The following is a 19,777-nucleotide window of genomic DNA, read 5'->3' on the forward strand; positions in this document are numbered from 1 at the left end:
GCAAAAAAGTGTCACAGACTGCAGATCGGTGGACTTAGTAGTGGCACCTGGTACAGGAGATGAAGAGCCGGAGGGAGGCCAACTGATGCACAACTTTCTTGTGCTGTATTAGGAACATATGAGACAGGGCCAGATGAAAAATATCTCATCTATTATGGGATTTTTCAGGTCTGACAACACAGAGGAAACATCATGGATGACACTGTCATCCCTTTTTCTTCCTGCTCCTTACTCTTCCCATTTCTCAGCTCATCTTTAACCTGTTTTCCACAGCTTGCTACCTATAAAACAGCTAAAAGGAAAATGCATCTGGGTAACCTGTGGACACATCTATTCCTACAAGATTTCAGGTGCTTTGAGGGGTTGTTTTGTTTTATTAAGCTGGAAAACAGCAGCTCGTGTGGGAAAAACAGCATTTTGCACATATAATTAGGAAGGTAGGATACTCTTTCTGGACATGCACAGTCAAGAGCTGAGAGATTTTGGCACTTACTGAAACAAATAGCTTTTGAATGTCTGAAATTGCTCCTGAATGTATTTTGATTACAGCGTGAGCATGGTAATAAAGGAGTCCCTTGAGAGAGAAAAGATTTAGATTCAAATATTAATATCATTGGGCTGGGAACTGATTATCTCCCAAGCTAGAGCTGCTAGGTTTCTCATTGATAAACCTTTCTGCTGGCTTGTGGAAAGAGTCAGAGTTGGGGTTGCCCTCTGCAAACAGGGTGCCGAGCCCTGCTTCAGGCAGAAACAACAGTTGTTCCCACACTGGTCAGCGACAATCTCCCTTTTAGCGTCAGCCTGACTTCTGATTTTGATCCCAGACCCTTTGCATTTTGCTGTGCTTTCGACTCCTTTTCTTGAGTCCTGTAGGCATCGCTGTGATTCCAGATCCTGGCACTGCCTGTCAGTTGAGGTATCCCTGATACCAGTATCAGATCTGCTAACACAGGGAAAGGAACTATTTTATTGCACTGTGTCTGTTTTACTGCACTGCCTTGTGGAGTTCAAGAGGAGCTGGACCTACAACCAAAATACTTTTCTTCTTTTTAAAGGGGTTCTGAAACTTTATTCTGCTTTTCTGGACAGAGACAGAAGTCTTTCTTTCCATTTTGGTCTTGTGACCAATGACTGGGTTCGTGGATGTAGTCAATACTTGCTATACCATTGCTAATTCTGCCAGCTGCATCGCAAGTGTTTTGGTAACTGCATGGGTTTTTTGTTGTTCAAACCCACTTCTGGGGCCAAGATTTTTAATATTTTATCAAAAAATAAACACATTGTTACTGAAAAAAGCGGTAAAAGAGAAGCCAGATGCCCTTGAAGTCTCAGTACTCAGTCAGCACTCTCCCCCAAACTGCACACTCTTTTTTTTTAATTTTATAAATTTTAGAACAATCTGATGATTTTTGAATCTTTGGCGCTGACAAGACTGATAATACATTAGTCTTTTAGAGCTTTAGGGATTTTTTTGAATGTTCTCAAACTGCAAAACAGTTCCTCCATCCATAATGTGAGTACAGTTCATAAAAAAAAATCCATTGACATTAATGAGGTAGTTAAATAAAAAAACCCCACTATAAGAAAATCTCTAAAAATTATATAGCTGTTTTTCTGCTACTAGTCACTCAGCCACTGTTTATAGAAATTCAATAAGTTTATTTTACAAAGCTAGAATCAGAGCATTGAAGAACAACCAAAGCTGAACCTTGGCCTCTGTTCCTTCAGAATTGTCTTTAAAAGAAAAAAAGAGGGGAAAAAAAAAGGAAAAAGTTTGCACTCTAATCAGCTTCAGCAGCTTCTCTCTCCACAAAAGTTGAATGGTTTATCAAATATATTGTGCAGCTTCTTTATCCATTCAACAGAGACAAATCTGCCTCTCACTTCTTAAACATTATTGGGAAACATTATGTAGAAATAATGTAAAAATTAGAGAACACAGCAGCGCCACCATTTTGTACAAGTCTAATACAGAGTGTACACTCTGATATAGTCAGCAATTAAATGGCTGTGAGATGGTTTGCAAAATTAAAGCACTCTGATCCTCTGGATCACTTGTTTACCTATGTCCATCCCCATATGTAGCATAGTGAAGCTTATTGAGTTCATCCAGGTTACTAACAGACATAAAATCAAGCACAGAGGAAAACTACAAAAGGGCTAGGGCAGAGTTCAGAGTCAACTGAAATGATTTTGCCATTGAGAAACAAGGCATGCATATCTAATAGTAAAATTCGGATAGCCTAGCAAAATGAAATGTATATAGGTATATGTATACAGTCTCATGCTAATAATTAATTTGTCTTGTAAAGGGTAAGCACTGTTGAAAGTACTTTAAAAAAATTACTAACAACCTCAGATAGAGGTTGCTGTCAAATAGAATAGAACTAACTGCGACTGAGATCTGTAGCAGTAATTGATACAAATATTGACATTAATGCTGAGATACTTACATGGAAGAATTCAGCACCTCATAAACCTCTTTCCATGCAAAACCTGACCTTTTAGGCTAATGACAGAGTTGCCTGTCTCTTGCATGGGAACTCACCATGCCCATCACTGCTTTTTCCCCAACTGCCAGAACAAATCCCTTTTAATCCTTATTCTATACCCTTTTTAGGACAGTTGCAGCTCATGATAATGATAAAACAATAACCAAATGGAATGCAGTTAGTTCCTTAATCAATAAAATGTCCTTTCCCGAGTTTTGTCTGAATAGTTTGTGCTGGAAATTGGCTGAGATCACTGCAAATCAGAATAATAAAATGATGATGACCAGTTCCTTTGTAGAAAATGAAGCAATAAAGAGCTTTTGTGTTAGCTTTATGTTTTTATTGATAGATACCATACTGGAGACCACACACATTACCATTATATATGAGAAAAAACATAGCTGTTTCAACAGACAAAAAATAAAGTGCAGTTGATTCATTGGCTCCTTTAAGAGGACTGGCATCTGGACCACATGCACTTCAAAGTCAAATGCTGTACTGAGATGTGCTGCTTTGAAGTACAGCTGCTGATCCAGACAAATTTTGGAGCCTAAACCAGCATATGAATCTGCTGTACTCTGAAAAAAAAATCTATTTCAGATGCCAGTTTTGACTCATTTTAGAAAATTGCTGTCTGGATCGGCTGAACTTCAAAGCAGAACATCGCAGTGCAGCATTTCCCTTTGAAGTGCAGCTAATCCAGATAGTGGGTTTTCTCTGCCCCCCCCGCCCCGCCTTTTTTTAAGTAGTTAAAATTGGCATCTGACCTTACCAGTATTTCTCCTCACCCTCTGCACATTCTTCTTCCCTTCTCCTTTATTTCCTCTTCTTTTGACCTCTCTGAAAAATACAGCAATACTCACTATCTTGTTAGCTCCTGCATTACCAAAGCTACTATAAAGAGGATGGTTGTGGGAATAGACTGTATCAAGTCACATAATGGTCAGTGGCCAATTACTGCACATGGCTTGTCATAAAGTTTGTTAATAAATAATGCTTAATTTTACCATCCAAGAAAAATAAAGCTCAAAATAAATCCCTTGAAAATGCTTGTATTCAGAGTATTCATAACCACATTTCTGTGGTTCTGCTAACTCATATTAATGGTCATTAGCACTGCTTTAAAAAGTAGCTGAGCTTAATAGCATTTCAACTTCAAGAAATTTTAAGTTATTTTGTCAGAGAAAGGTGTCCTTCACAGCCAAGTCAGGAAGGCCTTAAGAAAATGGTTTTACTGGGGAAGAAATGAGAGTACTACAGGCAGAGTTTGCACGGCTTCTGGCAAGGGGAGTCAAGGGTAAATGCAGGGCGCTCACCAGGCCAGGACAAAAGAGGAGCTAAGACCTGGTCGGCCAGGAGGACCTTCCTGCAGTGGAGTTGACCATGTTTCAAAGCAATCTCTTCCTTATCCCAATCGTTGCCAGTTCCACGATGTAAGGTAGGCCAAGGGGAAGGGATTTCCCTCTGGGGAAGTGCGGAAAAGTCAATAAATTATTCTTCTCTTTTCGTAAAGGCAAATGAGAAAATGTGCTCTTCATGTTGCATATAATCATGGTGCTGGCTGCTCAAATAACCACCTACTAAAGAAAAATCTTGAACAGACGAACAGCATTCTCTGTTACACTGCCCTGTCAAAAGGTTTTGATCTTGCTGAGAGGTACTGAATCCTGCTGACTCATTTTTGCAGATGGCTCCTTAGATCCTCGCCAGAGTAAGCCTCCGAGGAGAAGGAAGTAGGCTGAACAGTCCTCAGGACAGACCCGGAGGAACAGGAACATCTGGTTTTATAAATAAAAACAAATCCTGGGAAAAAAATGAGTAAGCTCTAGCCCTGGACAGTGTTTGCGGATTGTATTTGGAAGAGGCTTGTATTTCCTGAGCACTTTAAGTCCTGCCAAAGCAACGCTTTGCAGACAAAACGTGGGAGCAGGGTCCGGAGCACATGGAGAGCCACAGCACCTGCCGGGCTCTGCTCAAGCCACATGCGCGAGTAAGGCACAGGGTTTTTCCTAACCCCTCTGTGCCCAGACGTCTGGAATAGGCATCCTCTCCTCACCTCACAGGTCATGGGTGAAGGCAGCTGATGTTTGTGAGGCTTGACAGAGAAGCCCAGGAGGAAATTAACTGCTACTTCTCTCCTGCTAGCAGGGAGGGAAGGAAGTAGGATTCGTGTTCTTACACCGACCAATGTAAATAGGCGAAAGAGAAAGTAACTGCTTATTTTATGACTGCAGCCAAATGAATGAAAAACTGTCACGCATTTTAACATTGTCATAATCTATATTCGCACGAAATCCAGAGGAATGTTAGAGGGGCACCCTTTACTCTGACGATTCCCAACTTCTGACTGAGTGACTTTGCCACTCCCAAGATCTTTTCGCTATGCTCCCGTCTTATACGCACATAAGGGATGCCCCCAGTTGCTACTAAATTAAAAGGCAAATGATGAAGAAATGCTGCACTCTGTTCAAACTGCAAAGACAAAGCAAAAAAACCCACCCAAATACATGATAATACAGGAGGACAATTTAATGACAGCATCTCTCATTTGCTGAGAAATAACTCTGGAGAGAGAAAGGACTGGACAATGACCAGCATTTTATTTACACAGGTCATGAGACATGTCACCTGGGTGACCTGTTCTTGTCAGGCAGTCCTTAATTAGAAAATTCCTAGAGAGAGCTCCTGCTCCCACTAGGTGCTTATTAAAATGTAAAGACAAAAGGAGTTAGTAGAAAAGCCCGAGGAATGGACGGAGAACTCAGGTTACACTGGAAGGCAAGAGTCAGCTGCTGCTAGTGTAGGGAGAGGCACTCAGGATGGGATGCTGGATTTTGAATGAAAAACTCTCAGTGCTGTTATTAGTGAGTATTTTTAGCATTAAAAAAATCTAATTGGATATATATAAATATTTTAAGCTTGTTTAAAAGACATTTTATGGTTTGCTTACAGTAATACTCCCAAGCTTAATGTAAAACTTACTATAAAATATTCAGTAGCCTTTTTATAACTAGTCTTAAAAACAATTTAAAGTCTTACTGTTTTATTTTTAATTAAGTCCGTGTACTTTAGTCCTCAGATAAAGGGAACAGGGGTTTGCAATCGTAATTGAAATTATATTCTGAATTATTTTCAGAGGCTTTGGTGAATTGAGTATGGGGGGCAGCGAAAGGAATTTCCTCAGCTCCTAACTCCCTCCATTTCTGGAATTCTTTAATTTTAGCTTTTATTGCCTTTTTAGAGACCAGGCTAAGCCCTGTGTTTAAGATCAAGTTTACCATCACACAGTAAATGTCATCTATATCCTCTACTGGGGATGTGGGGATAGGACTGTAATCCTGCATTTGCTAAAAGATAGCCTCATTCCAGCAGGCATTTGTGATTTCTATCATCTGTGATCAAGAACTGCATTGCACACTGATTTTGAAGTATCTCTCAGATACTTTTAAAACTATAACCATAACCAGTTTTATATGCATTAAAAAATACTGTAAGTGTCATTAATCGGTAGCCTGTCTGCTTTGCAGATGGTGTGGCTGGGACTGAATTTCTATTTGTTTATTGATACCTTCCACTGGTATGAAGACGAAGATGCTTACATTTATACACGGATTATGCTGGGAGTAAGTACAAGTTTGATTGTTAAAGGGCTCCACAAGAAGAATGTATGCATAGTCTGATTTTATTTACATCCTTCAGAATAATATTCTTGATGCTTCAACAGTAATTTTCCCATATAAGAGTATTATGTTAATATAGTATTTTCTTTCTTTTGCTCTTCCTATACCAAGCTTGTAATTTCATTTCTTTATACTGTTATATGTACAGTCAACCCTGGCTTGGGCAAGAGCTTCTGCAACGTGCCTTAATTTTAACTGCATGCTAATCCTGTTACCAGTCAGTAGAAACCTTATTTCATTCTTAAGAGGAGCAAGCATTGTAAGTACCATTTCTCAAATAGCCATATTATCCTCCCTTTTTTATTTCCGTAGTTCAGCAGTATTATCCATATCAAACATTTTCCAAGGAATTTTAATTTTTGATAGAGACGTCTGTATGCTATTGCCTAGTTATTACCATTTAAATTGTCAGTATTCATGACTGAAGAGAAACAAATGGCTTGTTTAACACAGTGCTCTAAATGCAACACTGATTTTGGCAGCCGCTGCATAGCATGGTGTCATGAAGTGAAAAGTGAGGAGCTACAGAAAAGGGACGTAATAATGCAACTTGGCCAAACAGAGAAAATACGTATCCATCATGTGTATCCTGTGTAGCTGCAAAGTGAAAATTAGAGACAGAAAATGTACAGATAGATAAAAGTGTCATAGGGATAATAAGGAATATGTCTGAACCCTTCTGTCTGAGTGGCCACCATTCAGGTCTTCCTTTCTTGTAAACAGGTGTTTTTGTAATGGAGTGGTCATCTGCTGGGAGGCATTTACATTAACCTCGGCATCACGCATAGGAAGTACTTAAGGCTTTAGCTCTACTAGCTATAGCTTCATTTGTAGTGAATTATTATAGTCAGAGCAATTCCAACACTACGTGTTTGGGTAAAAAATCACTGATCACTTCATGACTCCAAGAACAACAGGAATTTAGAAATTGTAACATTAATTTACTTTATTGTACACTGGTTCTTATTTCAGTTCTGCCTTTTTTTTTCTTCAGAGTTAGAGTTACATTTCAAGCAGTCTTTAGGCTGGGTATCAACACTGTTTTATGACTGAGTCCAGGAGCTGAGAACTTAAGAAAAAAAAGTCTCGTTGGACTTCTGAATCAGTTTGTGAATTAACATAAAATACATGCGTGCCCACTTAGATGCTGAATAAGAACTCAGAGAACTGGAACTCTTCTCACAGATAAACAATATTTTGCTCTTCTGGACAATATTCTGCTCTTGAGGAGCATGGTACAGAGCAACTTGACTGGCTCCAGTATGGTCAGCACAGGGCTGGATCCAGTGACTCTCCGAGGAGGTGCTTTGTCTTGGCATTGCACCCCGCGGTGCTCCAGATTTTTGGAAGATTTATTAGCTGGGAAACAACATGGATAAATGCCAGGATCTTTGGCATGGCACTGTGCCAGGTCAAGCGAGCAACCCAGACACCCACAATACTATTCAGAGACTGAATTAGGTCCATGAGGGCTGTCTAGGTTCCAGCAGAGTGTGTTAGTTTTGGCTCACCGCAGCCCGCTCCAGCCCCAGGCTGGCTCTGCGCAGAGGCACCCAGCTGGCCAGGAGCACACCACTGTCGAGCACTTCCAATAATGGGAAGACGGCTCAGTAACACATAAGCGTGCAGCCACCTGAGGTCTAGACAGCCTCACCCCCCTGGGGTGTGCATTTCATGAAAGCAGTGAAAATGTTTTCATTGCAAGCTGGCTTTGCCAGCAGTTCAGCTGTGTTCGTGCAGCTAAACCTGAGCTTCCAAAGCAGTGGTGGCCCAGCCTGGTGTCCTTATACTAGCAAATGAGTTTAATCACCAGCCCAAATAAACCACTCACATACCACAGCTAAATGTAGCGGAGTTTTATCAAACCTGTTTTTTAGCCCCTACCAGGCTGAATAGCTTAAGAAATCCTGGACTGTCACTATGCCGAAAACAGTTACCTGACCCCCAAAGTTAAGGCTAACCCAAAATTTCCACTGAATTTCTTCAACGTTCCATTTTTAAATGTACTGAACTCCTCTCTTCTCCCCTCCAAAATGTGAGCTGTAAAAAGTAATAGGAATGATATAAAACAAGTTCTGGTTTTTCACCAAGTGCTGTGGAGGAGCACTGAGGAGACAGCTTGACAAAAACATCGCATTTCACAAGATGGTTGCCTATGGAATAGCTGTAAATGCAAGTAAGCTTTTTTCTTCTTCTTCTTTGCCTTTGAACTGTTTTGAATTTCACAGTGATTCTGCCTAATGCTATAATCCCCATCAGCTCTGAGAAGTGCTATTTTAGTGCAATCATTTGGTGACTGCAGCTTTAAATAGGTGTAGAAGTCCCATCTGATTAACCATTTGTAATCTTTTTTGCTTTAGAAAAGTCTGACTGTTAAGTCAATAAACTTTCAACTTGGATAGTAACTACTAGTTGCCATTAGTTAATGTGACCAACTTGTGTGCTCTTAACATTTAGTGTAAATAACTGAAATCCCTGAGAACAGATGTTTGGGGAGATGACATAGCATTACAGTCTGATTTCCTAAGGAAATGGTGCTTATGAGGCACACCACTCATCTGTCCACCACTACGTCTTCTGCAATAATTTTTCAAGCAGGTAATAAATTTAATCTGAATTTGAGACAAGCAGCTGTCTCAAAAAAATTAAATTCCTAAATATTTTTTTAAAAATAGGTGATGGGTACAGGGAACTAATGCCCGCCCTTGAGGGAAAAACTGCATCTTGAGATCAAAAGTTATCTGTTCTGCTGGTCCTAGTGACTTACTGAGCTATAGGTGTTCGTTCGCCTGGATGGGAAGAAGATATGGTACCTTCCTGTTCCCCAAGTGGTTAAAGGACCTGGAAAAGACTGAAGCTTGTAAGAGGACATGTGGGGACAGGAGATAGTGTGGGGAAGAGGGGTGTGCAGAGAAGGAAGAATGAAAGGCAATATGAAGAAGGACATAAGCACATAAGAGATGGAGAGGTATCTGGGGCAGATAGTTCTCTTAGAAAACGTGAAGGAGGCACAGGAGTTAATCAGGGTTATTTGCAAGCATAAGACATTGCAGGGTAACAGTTCTACCCCCGGGCTGTCAGGGTGGATCCTGGTCCCAGTATTTTTTCCAGTCTACATGAGGGAGCTGCTTTTGCAGGTATAGGCTGTTAACGTCCCCATGCAGTGAGACAACGATATGAAGTCAGGATTGCCATCAGGAATCAATAGCTAAAATATGTCCTTCGTATGTAGTGCTGAAGAATTCAGAGGGGAAGGCTGGGGGATGAGAATGTGCATCTTGCAGTGTACTATGATGATTTACTTATCTGTCATGTCCATTCATTTATCAGAGTTCAGTTTCAGCATAAAGCAGATTCCTATAGAACGCAACATTGCTTCTTTAATTAACAAATCAACCCAGGAATGTAAATCAACCAACCTCAACTTGGTGTATAATTTGTCATGCTCCAAAAAGAAAGTAAAACTGCACAGTCAAACCTTTTATGTTTTTGGTTTTTACATTCATATAAAAATGTTTGCTAGTGCATTAAGGTGGACAGTTTGGGAAGTGCAAGTCTATCAGAAAAGTGATTACTTTATGGCTTCAGTTATTCCAAGGAAAAAGACACAGGAGCTAATGTGAAATGACAGAAAGCACCATTATTTAATTCTGTCACTCCCTCGGGAGAAAATGAGGGTTCATTGTTGGGTTGTTATTTGGGTTGGGTTTTTTTCCAGAATATAAAATGGACAAATAGTTGATGAGCTATTTGAGGTAGGAAACAAAATACAGGGAAGTCTAATGAACAAAACATGACAACTTATGAACTCATGCTTCCCTACAGGCAAGTGAGAAACAACTATTGTATTGGGGAAAATACTACATCACTCTATAGTCAGATTTGGGTGAAGAATGGCCAGAAACTCAGTTGCCTGAAATTAAAATTCAAATTCATTAAAAAAATATAATGTACAGCACATATTGTGACAGAAAAGCAACATTTCAGAGTAAAGAGGTACCCACAAGTATATTGATATATCTACTTTTTATAAAATCTGACTGTTAAAATGATGTGCAAATAGATGTCATTTTCCTCTCAACTGACACATTATTTATCCAAGTACTACCTATATTGCCTTTTGTTACACAAAAGCATAGTCAACTCCTATTAGTCTATTGCAATTTAGTAATTCTTAGTTAAATGAATGTTCTCCCCTGTATGATCAATAGCCTAAATGTGGCAGTAAGAAGTTAAACCAATTTGCGGATCAGATCAGTAAGCTTAGCCTCACAATATAAAACTGTAGACTCCTTTATTATTAAAGTAACATGTATTCATCTCAGCTTGCCAGGTGGTGTTATTCCAGTGTATTTATTTAATAGTGTGCTAAAAATAGTGCAACATTAGCATTGTCTGGCTTCTAACAGGCAGCCAGCTCAGCTGAGGTGTGCGTGGCCTTGGAAAAAGTACATCTGTACCTTTAATTTTTCATCAGCTCTAATACAAATTCAAGAGCAGGCTTTAATTGGTCAGGTCATAAAGGGATATAATTAGAGACTAGTGGAAGAGGGAAGCTGGAGGAAAGACAGAGAGTAAACAATGCTAACTATAATCAAGGGCATCATTGAAAATTCAGTAAAGGGAATTCTGCTTAGTTTGGCTTCCTGCGTTCTGCATGCCTGTCTGTGATAAGAGCTGTCTGGGAGTTATTCACCCACTAATAAATCTTTCTTATAGACCCGTAACTCTGCTAGAATAAAATCATAGTTTCATGCACTCTCAGTTTGATCAGTGGAAATCATTCTATGCTTTCTAATGCAAAAGAGACTTTTCAGTTGAGAGGAAGTTGTCTGAAACCTAAAGATATCTACAAGAGATAGTAAATAACGTTTTGTACAACTCCTCCCTCTTGCTGTATTGTTTTTACCCTCTTAAGAAAGTACATTCATACATTTTCTGAAGTGGGGAGTGTTGGGAGAACATATTTCTTTTTTTACTTTGACATATGGTGCATATTTTGAAGAACAAACTGCTTCTTGTGTTGTTTTGATGTTTGCAGAAAGGTTATACAGATATATTGCTCCAACAGTCTTTGAATTATGACATGAATAAAGCTTAAACAATTAAGGGGCAGTAGGGGTAGGCCAGCAAGGTTCTGTGTAGTTAGGCTGTTTGAAATGGTGTTCCTGCTCCTTAAAAATTCCAGCAGTGCAATTTTCTTTAAAAATAGTAAAATGCAGATGGAAGTATAGTGATGCCAGGTGTTTGGCTTCTGACAAGCACTGAAAAATCTATAGCTAAAAATACTAGAAAACCTTTCCATTTTCAACCACATTTTGGTGGGATTGGCTACGTGAAGGGCTTTGGTGATCTGAGTCACATTTTTGTGTAAGTGGTGAAGTTTTCAGGGAAGCAGATGCTTATCTTCAAAAGAGGTTAGCTGATATCTCAGTGTTGTACTTCCAGAAATTACAGAAAATCAAATTTCTATTAAACAGTGCTTTTTTTTTTCAGTCAGATTGTTTAAATCCAGACTTAGTGCAAGTACTAGGAAGGAAACTACATTAAATTAAAGATTACAAGCTTCCAGCTAGGATAAAAAATGGTCCAAGTCATGTTCTTCTTTGATGTTTATAAACATTCTAAAAAAAAAAAATCCAATGCAAGTATGTGTGTGGTCACTCTTGCTGTAATTTTTACATAACCTGCACATTTTTAGTCCACAAAGACAGCATGAAGCTGAATTAAGGGTTCTGTGTAATGAGAAATGGCACAAGGCAGTGGGTGGCAAAAGAATCCAGGCTTGGTCGGGGGCAGAATTCCCCATGCCTGGGTTAGCTGCTTGCAAAGCCTTTCTCTTCACTGCGGGCAGAAAGGCCAGGATTTGACCCTTTGATTTTATCATGATGGGTTAGTTAACCAAAACATTTAACTGCTAGCAGCAAGCTCCAATTTGATTATTATCCTGTACAGGCATGCAGAAAAAGAGAGAGTGAAATCTTGTCCTCAGATAAACACATGCAATTTCTGTTTAGTTCAATGAGAGTCGTGCATGCTTCACTGAAGGCACAATTGGCTGAATAAGACTAGCTAAATTGACCAGACTTTCAAGATAATTTAATTACATCTCTTTGTATTTAAGAATATGTACAGTAAACACCATGCTCTAATAGCAACCCTTTTCCTCCCTCCCTCCTTCCAATAAAACCTTTTATTTGGTCTCAGAGGTGGACTAGATAGATCTCGGGTTCAAATACAAACTAATGTATGTTAAGTGCTTCAGAGGTTCCAGATGTTGTTAAAAACAACAGTCAAAATCCTTCAGTCTTCATGCACAGTTGTAAAAAAGAACTTTGTTTGAAAGATTGCATGGTTTATTCCATGCTTCATATTTGGTCATGCAGAATGAGGAAAAAACCGAACTTAAAATCCTGAGATGTAGTACCTTAAATTTTGCCCTCACGGTTAACTTAGATAAGTGCTGCAGGGAAAAAAACCCCAACTGTTGTAAGCTCAGATTTCAGAAATCTGCATATTAATTTTGGAATTGCTTAGTAAATTCTATACACTGCAGATGCAAAGACCTTCAGAAAATGCACTTTAGGGATTGAAAATATTTTAGCTAATGGCAATGTATCCAGTGCCAGACTTTTTAGTCCGCTACAACTATTGTACATTAAATGAACCACACTGAAAATGGAATTAGATCTTTGCATTACTCTTACCATCCAGCTATAATTCATTTTTAGACTGCATCATTTTTTCCTAGCAGCACACAAAAAACCATCAAAAGTATTAATCTAATAACACTCTAGGTAATATTTAAGATCATGGCAGACTCAGGTAAACCAACATATTCAGTACATCATTAGTCTGAATGTTAATATTTTCCAGTGTATCATTATACTCTGTACATTAACAGCTACCATAGAATAGCTTGCAGAAAAAAACCCTCTCCTGTTCATTCTGGAAGTCTTCTACACTTGTAATATCCTCTACCTGTTAGATGAAAACTGGAGGGAATGTCACCCAGAAGGGAAGATGTGGTAAATCCCAAAGAAGAAGGTACGATGATGTTTCCGTTGACAGTAACACTTACAGTAAAGCAGAACAGCATGCAGACAGACAAAACGGTGTCCTTTAATAGCCTGCAGAAAAATCTTACTAGGTTAAGTTGCAGAAAGCGGATCTCTTCTTCCAGGGAAAAGTTGCAACATGACTATCTTCATTAAACCTTAGGCTCGAGACCTTCTTGGGAAGCTATATCTATTCAAACCAGTATTCTTCTGTTCAAGACTTTACAATCTGCAGTATCACTTTTAAAAAAATCTATGTGTTTTGCAGGAAAGTGTGTTATGCTATGAACACAGATTCAACCTCCACATCTAGTCAATGTTGCTATTTTAAGTGAGCAAGGATAGTCCAAAACCTGCAGTTTATATGCTGCAGTGAACCCTTGGTAAAACACCACTATGGATCACAACTGTGTGAAACTCACGTGGTCCCGAGGCTATGGTGACTTATTACATTATATCAGAGTTATAAAGAGCATCCTGCAGGTATAAAGGACAAGAGGCCCAAGTACCATTACTGTTCGCACCAGCAATCACTAGCAGGTGCCAAGATATAACCCCTCAGTAGAAGTCCACTCAGAGATCCATTGTCAGGGCTTTCCATCCTTTGAAAGTTTTCTCTCCTCTTTCCCTTAGTCTGGTACCAGACTAGATGCAGCATGTAACTCCACAACCTACCGCAGACAGCGGTCTGTTACCCTGCACTCCCATCCTCCAAGTGAGCTCTTTCAGATGTCAGAGAAATCAGGTCCTCATCAAGCAATGACTTGGTTCCCTTCCAGCTGGATCTGATAACATCCCTACCAGGCCAAAACATCTGTTCTGAAAGGAGTCCCTTGTAGGAACAGTTCCCCCGCTTCCCACTCAGCACTTAAAAGTGCTGTTACACTTAAATACATAAACAGTGTTTATATACTGCTTATACATCAGTTGTACGCTGGGGAACAGATTGCCACAGCCCCCACACAGCTGCCACCTAAAGCCTGCAGCTCAGAGCCTCTCGGGCTTTTGGGTTTTGACAGCCTGAATCCACACATCTCACTGGCTGCTTGTGGTCTAGTGTAACCTTCCTTCCAGGATCCCAGCGTGGCCGAGCTGCTGGGAGCACCCTCTCATGTGCAGGCTCCGGGGAGCGTCTCCTGCCTGATGCCGGCCAGGTTGTTTCACATGCAGCACCTAATCCATAACAACGTACGCAGGACATGCCGGGTCACTGAGTCCAATACCTCTAATGCTCACAGTCACGTCATATACACTATTTCATAAAATGACCAACCTTCAGCTGAACGCTGCTTAGATTGCTTGATCCCATTATCCCGTTTATTGAAAGGTTATTTTAGAGTCTGATTCCTTTGATGGCTTGAATCTGTCTTCTAATTTCCAGGCTCATTTTATCTCTGTGCAGTTCATACCTGTTTGGATTCAGTCTCCATTCTGCTGAAGCTATTCCAGCTTGTATAAATAATTTATTATTCATTGGGCCAAAGATTCAGAAAAAAGGGGAGCTTGATTTTGCAGTTTGGGTGCTCAGGATATTCACTTGGGATGCCTGTGTCAATAAATATTTGATTATTTTTGTTAAGGGTTTCATCAGCAGATGGCTCACAAGAGAATAACCAGTCAGCCCAGTGACTAGGACATGTGATTTGGTTTAAAGCCCTACTTTAAATTTAATGTAACAAGGATTTTAAAATAGGTCTTTCATCTCCCAGTGAGTATCTAAGCATGGAGCAATGAGGCGAAGCAGGTGTCAGGGAGTGGCTGGGGGAGTCCCTAAGCTAACATGTTTTGAATGAAGTGCAACCTGACAGTCAAACCAACCACAGCACATCTACTGCTCTACAAGGATCACCTCAGAAGAACCGAGTGAAAATAACCTCTCTCCAGCCTGGACACATGGCCCAACCTACTGCTGGGGGGAAGAGTGCAATCTTCTACCTTTTTGCACTGGCTGCTTTAAGCACTTCCATGGCCAGCATCCTACCTTAACTCGTATTCCCGTGCCCACAGCTCTCCCTAGGCGCTGCAGAGGAGCTGGACTCTGGCATGCGGAGGGAGGGAGCTCACTAAGTGGCTAGGCACCTAAAAGGCTTAGCCATACCAAACTCCTTATGCTTTTAATCCTGCTTTTTCATCTATGATTACACAGTGACTAGCACAGTAAGATATTACTTTTGTGCAAATAGTGACAATTAAAAAAAAGGGAAAAAAAAGAAAGAAGAAGAAAGAGGAAAGAAGAAAGAAGGAAGAAGAAAGAAGAAAGAAGGAAGAAGAAAGAAGTGAGAAGAGAGAAGAGAAAAAAAAGGAAAACCAAAAGAGAAGAAAAAAGAAAAAGGAAAAAAAGAATCTTCTTTTGAGAGAATATTGTTCAGGGAAGCAGATCATATTTTGTTTACTACAAATACTGCCTTTTAGAAAGGTTTTTTAAATGGTCAGGGACAGGAACAGATACACACTGAAGGAGAGATTATAACGGGAAGCTAATTATAAAAACTAGAAATAGCATATCCTAATAGCTCTACTGTACACATATAATTGTTTTTCATTGCCATTTTTTCATCCTTTGGTGTTTAATATTTCGCATTAATTACAACTTTCCTGTAATGGATTTGAGAATCTCTCATACTGAAAACTGACACTCTGCACCTAGCATGATTACAACTTTATCTATGTCAGCCAATAATAAAAAAAAGTCCTTCCTTTTTCCCTCTTTTGAAATTATCATCTTTCCACTCAGGAAAAGAATTACAGGGGACTTCTTACTTCACTCTAAGGCATTTTTCTAAACTGACCATTTCATATATCTTTTGGGAGCAGGCCAGAAGTAGAGGTGATATATAATGCTCAGGGCAAATCAGATCTAACACTGTGGTTCAGACTTCTCCCTTAAAATCATAGTTCCTGTGGCTTCCCCAGGCTCCACCTGCATAAAGTAATGCTATAGCTACTTGTTAATAGGGCACAGATTTTGGATGCATCTCTTAAATATCCGTGGTGCAAGCTGCAACCTGGTCTATGCCTAAAGCAGACAAGTTAGTGTCCTGTGTAGCAATATTAGACCATGGCACATCCTAGTATATTAATGAAAAAACAGGGATTTTAATCAGTTTACCTCATTTTGAACAATTTTAAATCAGAAGCAAACACCTTTATATAATCTCTTAAGAGGTTGTCCTTTGATGACACTGAAGACTGCAGGGCACTTGACTGTAAACACGGGAGGTGACCCTGGAGCTGTTCCTTTCCTCTCCAACGTGAAGCAGTTGCTTCATATTAGACACGTATTTGATAAAATTTTCCTTTTATTGTCAGCTTAACCCATGCAAAGCTCTCAATTTATGCCCAAGCTTTTCAAATAGGTCGTGGTGTGCTTAACGAAGTTCCTTCTGGCACTGTGGACACATACAAGTGTACCTGTCATTTCACACCACTCTTTCTCTCATGCAGCCATCCATATTGTTGCCCACTTGATCAACATTGAGCGGTATCATACCAGCCAGTCGAAGGAAGCCGGGGAGTTACGGAATAAACTTTCTGGCCTTGGCAAGAGCCCAAATGAAAGCTACTTGAACCCAATCAGGACCTATGAAACGGTAAGCTGTCACTTTTTGGTTTTCCTCATCTAAAAAGTTTTCCTCTGTGGATTCTATTGTCGGTAAAACTGTATTTCAAAGTCTTTTAACCAGAGCAAGAAGGTGCTGCCAAAGGTTAACCTCAATTTCAGCTGAAAACACTTACTCAGAGCTGCAATTTTCAGGTTACTAAGCTCAAAGAAATGTCTACAGTATTTTAATTAGTTTGTCAGGAGACAGTTGGGGGGGGGGGGGGGGATAAGGAGTGTTGTGAATAGTACACAATGAAATGAACCTGCAAAGAATTTTTAAAAACTAAACTAAACTATCAATATATGGAACAAATGCAACTTCTTTCCAGAAAGAAAAAAAAAACACAATAGCACATAATGACATTTCTTTCACAGTTGCTATTTGTCTCTCCCCGTGGTTGCGCAGTATCTTCCCAATCTGGGGGTTGATTCTGCCCTGTTACATGCCAAGTGTGGCTGCCCAGGAAAAAGCACGTGCTTTTTGGAGGATTGCTGCATATAGGAGTCAGTGCACTGGGAAGCTAGTGCTGGTGGGTGCTCTTCAGAGACAAGCAGGACTATGCACTCCTCAGCCCTGCAAATAAACGGTTCTGCTTGCTTTGGGGAAGAAAAGTGACTGTGTCTCCTGTCCACTTCCTTGGCTATCTCAAAACAGCATGGGTAGAGAAGCAGTTCTTGATAATACTCATAAAGAAAAACAGATCCTTTCTGCAATGCATGCATGTAAAACATGCAAAAATTAATCAGCTTTTTTCCTTAGTCCATCATACTATACATCACATAGATGTTATTTGTTTGCTTATGTATACTGTTGTATACTTTAGTATACTCCAGGGTTGAAATGGCCCTGGTGAGACTCCCACACATATTGTTTCTGCTCTTTAGAAATTTCCCACAGAGCCAGCATGCAATAAAGGCTGCATGAACATGGTGTGAGGCTCTTTCAGTCAGTGGTGTGCTCCACTGAAACAAGAAACAAAGTGAGATGATGGCTGGACAACCATCAGTAGGATTCGATAGTACTTTTCAGTTTCAGGAACTGAGAAAAAGTACGACAAGGCATTTTGTCGTACTTTTTCTCAGTTCCTTTACAGTTTAGATAAAGTGATTTTTGATCTTTCAAAACAAACAAGTAAACAATTCTCAAGTTTGAAGAAAACCAAGCAAATGAATGGTCTCAATGGTGTGAACACAAAAGTCTTGATGTCAGTGTTGACAAAGTAGTTAGGTTTATCAGAACAGGAGCAAGCACACCAAGCTGCCCTGTCTTTCTGCACGCCCGGTGCCTGCTCTCGCCACATGCATGGGAGACATTCCCCAAGAACAGAACAACCCCAGAACAGAGCTCACAGCTCTGAACAGGAACCTACCATCTTTCAGCATGCATTTTTTTTCTCCACTAAGCCTTCCCATGGTGATATAATTGTGAGGTAGGCCTCTAATTAACATTGAGATCCTAAATACCCTTGAGGAGGAAGGCTAGCATTTTCTGAGATCCTGTCCCAGATTTCTCACAGTAATATGCCCCAGAATTACCAGCCTAGGTTTTACTCTAACCTCTAATATTTATATTTATCGCCCACTTGTGTCTCAGTAGCAACATTCAGAATTAATAAATTATGAAGGAAAGCAAATAAAAGATTGCTTCTCACTTCAGAGAAGAAAGTTCTGAGAGCAACAATTCAGGCGTTCTTTTCAGTTTCATCCTACCCCTATTGTAGCAATGCACTAAGTGTCTTTGACATTTTTCCTTGTTTCATCTCAACATTCAAACTAGCCACTGTAATGGAAATGTTCAAAATATCACCTAGATCAATCCTGTTAATATGTAATAGGATCTGAACACACTCTTCACAGGCACCAGTTTGAAAATGTACTGTGTGCTGTCAAGTGTGAACATTTGAAAGAATGATTTTACTGTAAAAAGTGACTGTAAAAATGGCATTGTGGAATTTTATCACCTCTAGGATTTCCATATCAAATGAGTGCACTTTACAAGTACAATATAGGGGTTTTTTCTCCTAGTGTATTAAGCTGTAGAACCAACTCAGGATACAGAAGGCATGCTGAGCACCATCAGCATCAGCGCAGGAAAACGGGTATATATGCTTTGCAGGCCAAATGGGGACTTCATTTACACTCTGCTGGCATATTTAGCTTAAGTCTCATCTTGCGTGTGAGATTTTTACTGCTCTTCTTCACGATTTGCACTTTATAACTGAGATCAGCATCTGACTCTTGTGTTCAAAATACATCTTCATTCTCACTTCAGTTTATTTTGGTGAGTTTAGACAGATGTAACAGACCTGTGCTGATGTCTGTGAGTCATGAACAAGAAGGAACATGTTCAAGCCCAGCACATTAATGTTTCATCACTGACAACCATAAAAATGTAAATATAAATATGTATTTAAAAAAATAAACCCAAGTATTATCCAGTGTATCTCCAGGTAAATGTAAGGAACGCATAAATGAGGTATGCTGCTTAGGTAAATGAGAGCATCTCATTTTTATACACCATTTCGGAGCTGCTAAAAACCTACAAACTGAAGTAAAATAAGCACAAAAGAGCCACACACCTTTATGGTTGCAGGTGTCTTAGCACCTCACTTTATCACCCTCATATGAATAAGCTGTTTTCTAGTGCTGTTTTGCTTATTACATCTCTAGGTTTAATCTTCTCATTTCTCTAATCATTTTCTTTTTTTTCTGAGACAATTTTACATAAGCAAAATAGATAAAAGTACTAATGAGACTGTCTAATTTCCTCCTTTCAATTCCTGAAACAAGTAAGTGGCAGCAAACATTTACACATCTGTCTGGGATAAACCCGAGTGGAAACAGAAGAGAGGGATGTTTTTCCATGCTCTTCTGTGGTAAAATGGAGGTTTGCCTTGCCTCCATGTCTTGTTCTGGTTTTGTTCCTGTGCTGAAAATATATCTTAG

At 39.7% G+C, this 19,777-nt stretch overlaps 1 protein-coding gene across 1 annotated transcript in view; it reads left to right on the forward strand.

Annotated features, from left to right (window-relative positions):
* The first annotated feature begins 5,311 nt into the window (after nucleotides 1-5,311).
* Nucleotides 5,312-19,777, forward strand: part of NOX3 (NADPH oxidase 3) — a 40,778-nt gene continuing 26,312 nt past the window's right edge. The window contains exons 1-5 of the mRNA XM_072857934.1: nucleotides 5,312-5,356; nucleotides 6,020-6,115; nucleotides 6,321-6,431; nucleotides 8,264-8,348; nucleotides 16,675-16,820. Coding sequence (XP_072714035.1) covers nucleotides 5,312-5,356; nucleotides 6,020-6,115; nucleotides 6,321-6,431; nucleotides 8,264-8,348; nucleotides 16,675-16,820 — 483 coding nt within the window. The remainder of the gene's footprint in view (nucleotides 5,357-6,019; nucleotides 6,116-6,320; nucleotides 6,432-8,263; nucleotides 8,349-16,674; nucleotides 16,821-19,777) is intronic.

This window comes from Ciconia boyciana, chromosome 3 (genome assembly GCF_034638445.1).
Source record: "Ciconia boyciana chromosome 3, ASM3463844v1, whole genome shotgun sequence".
Classification (NCBI taxonomy): Eukaryota; Metazoa; Chordata; class Aves; order Ciconiiformes; family Ciconiidae; genus Ciconia; species Ciconia boyciana.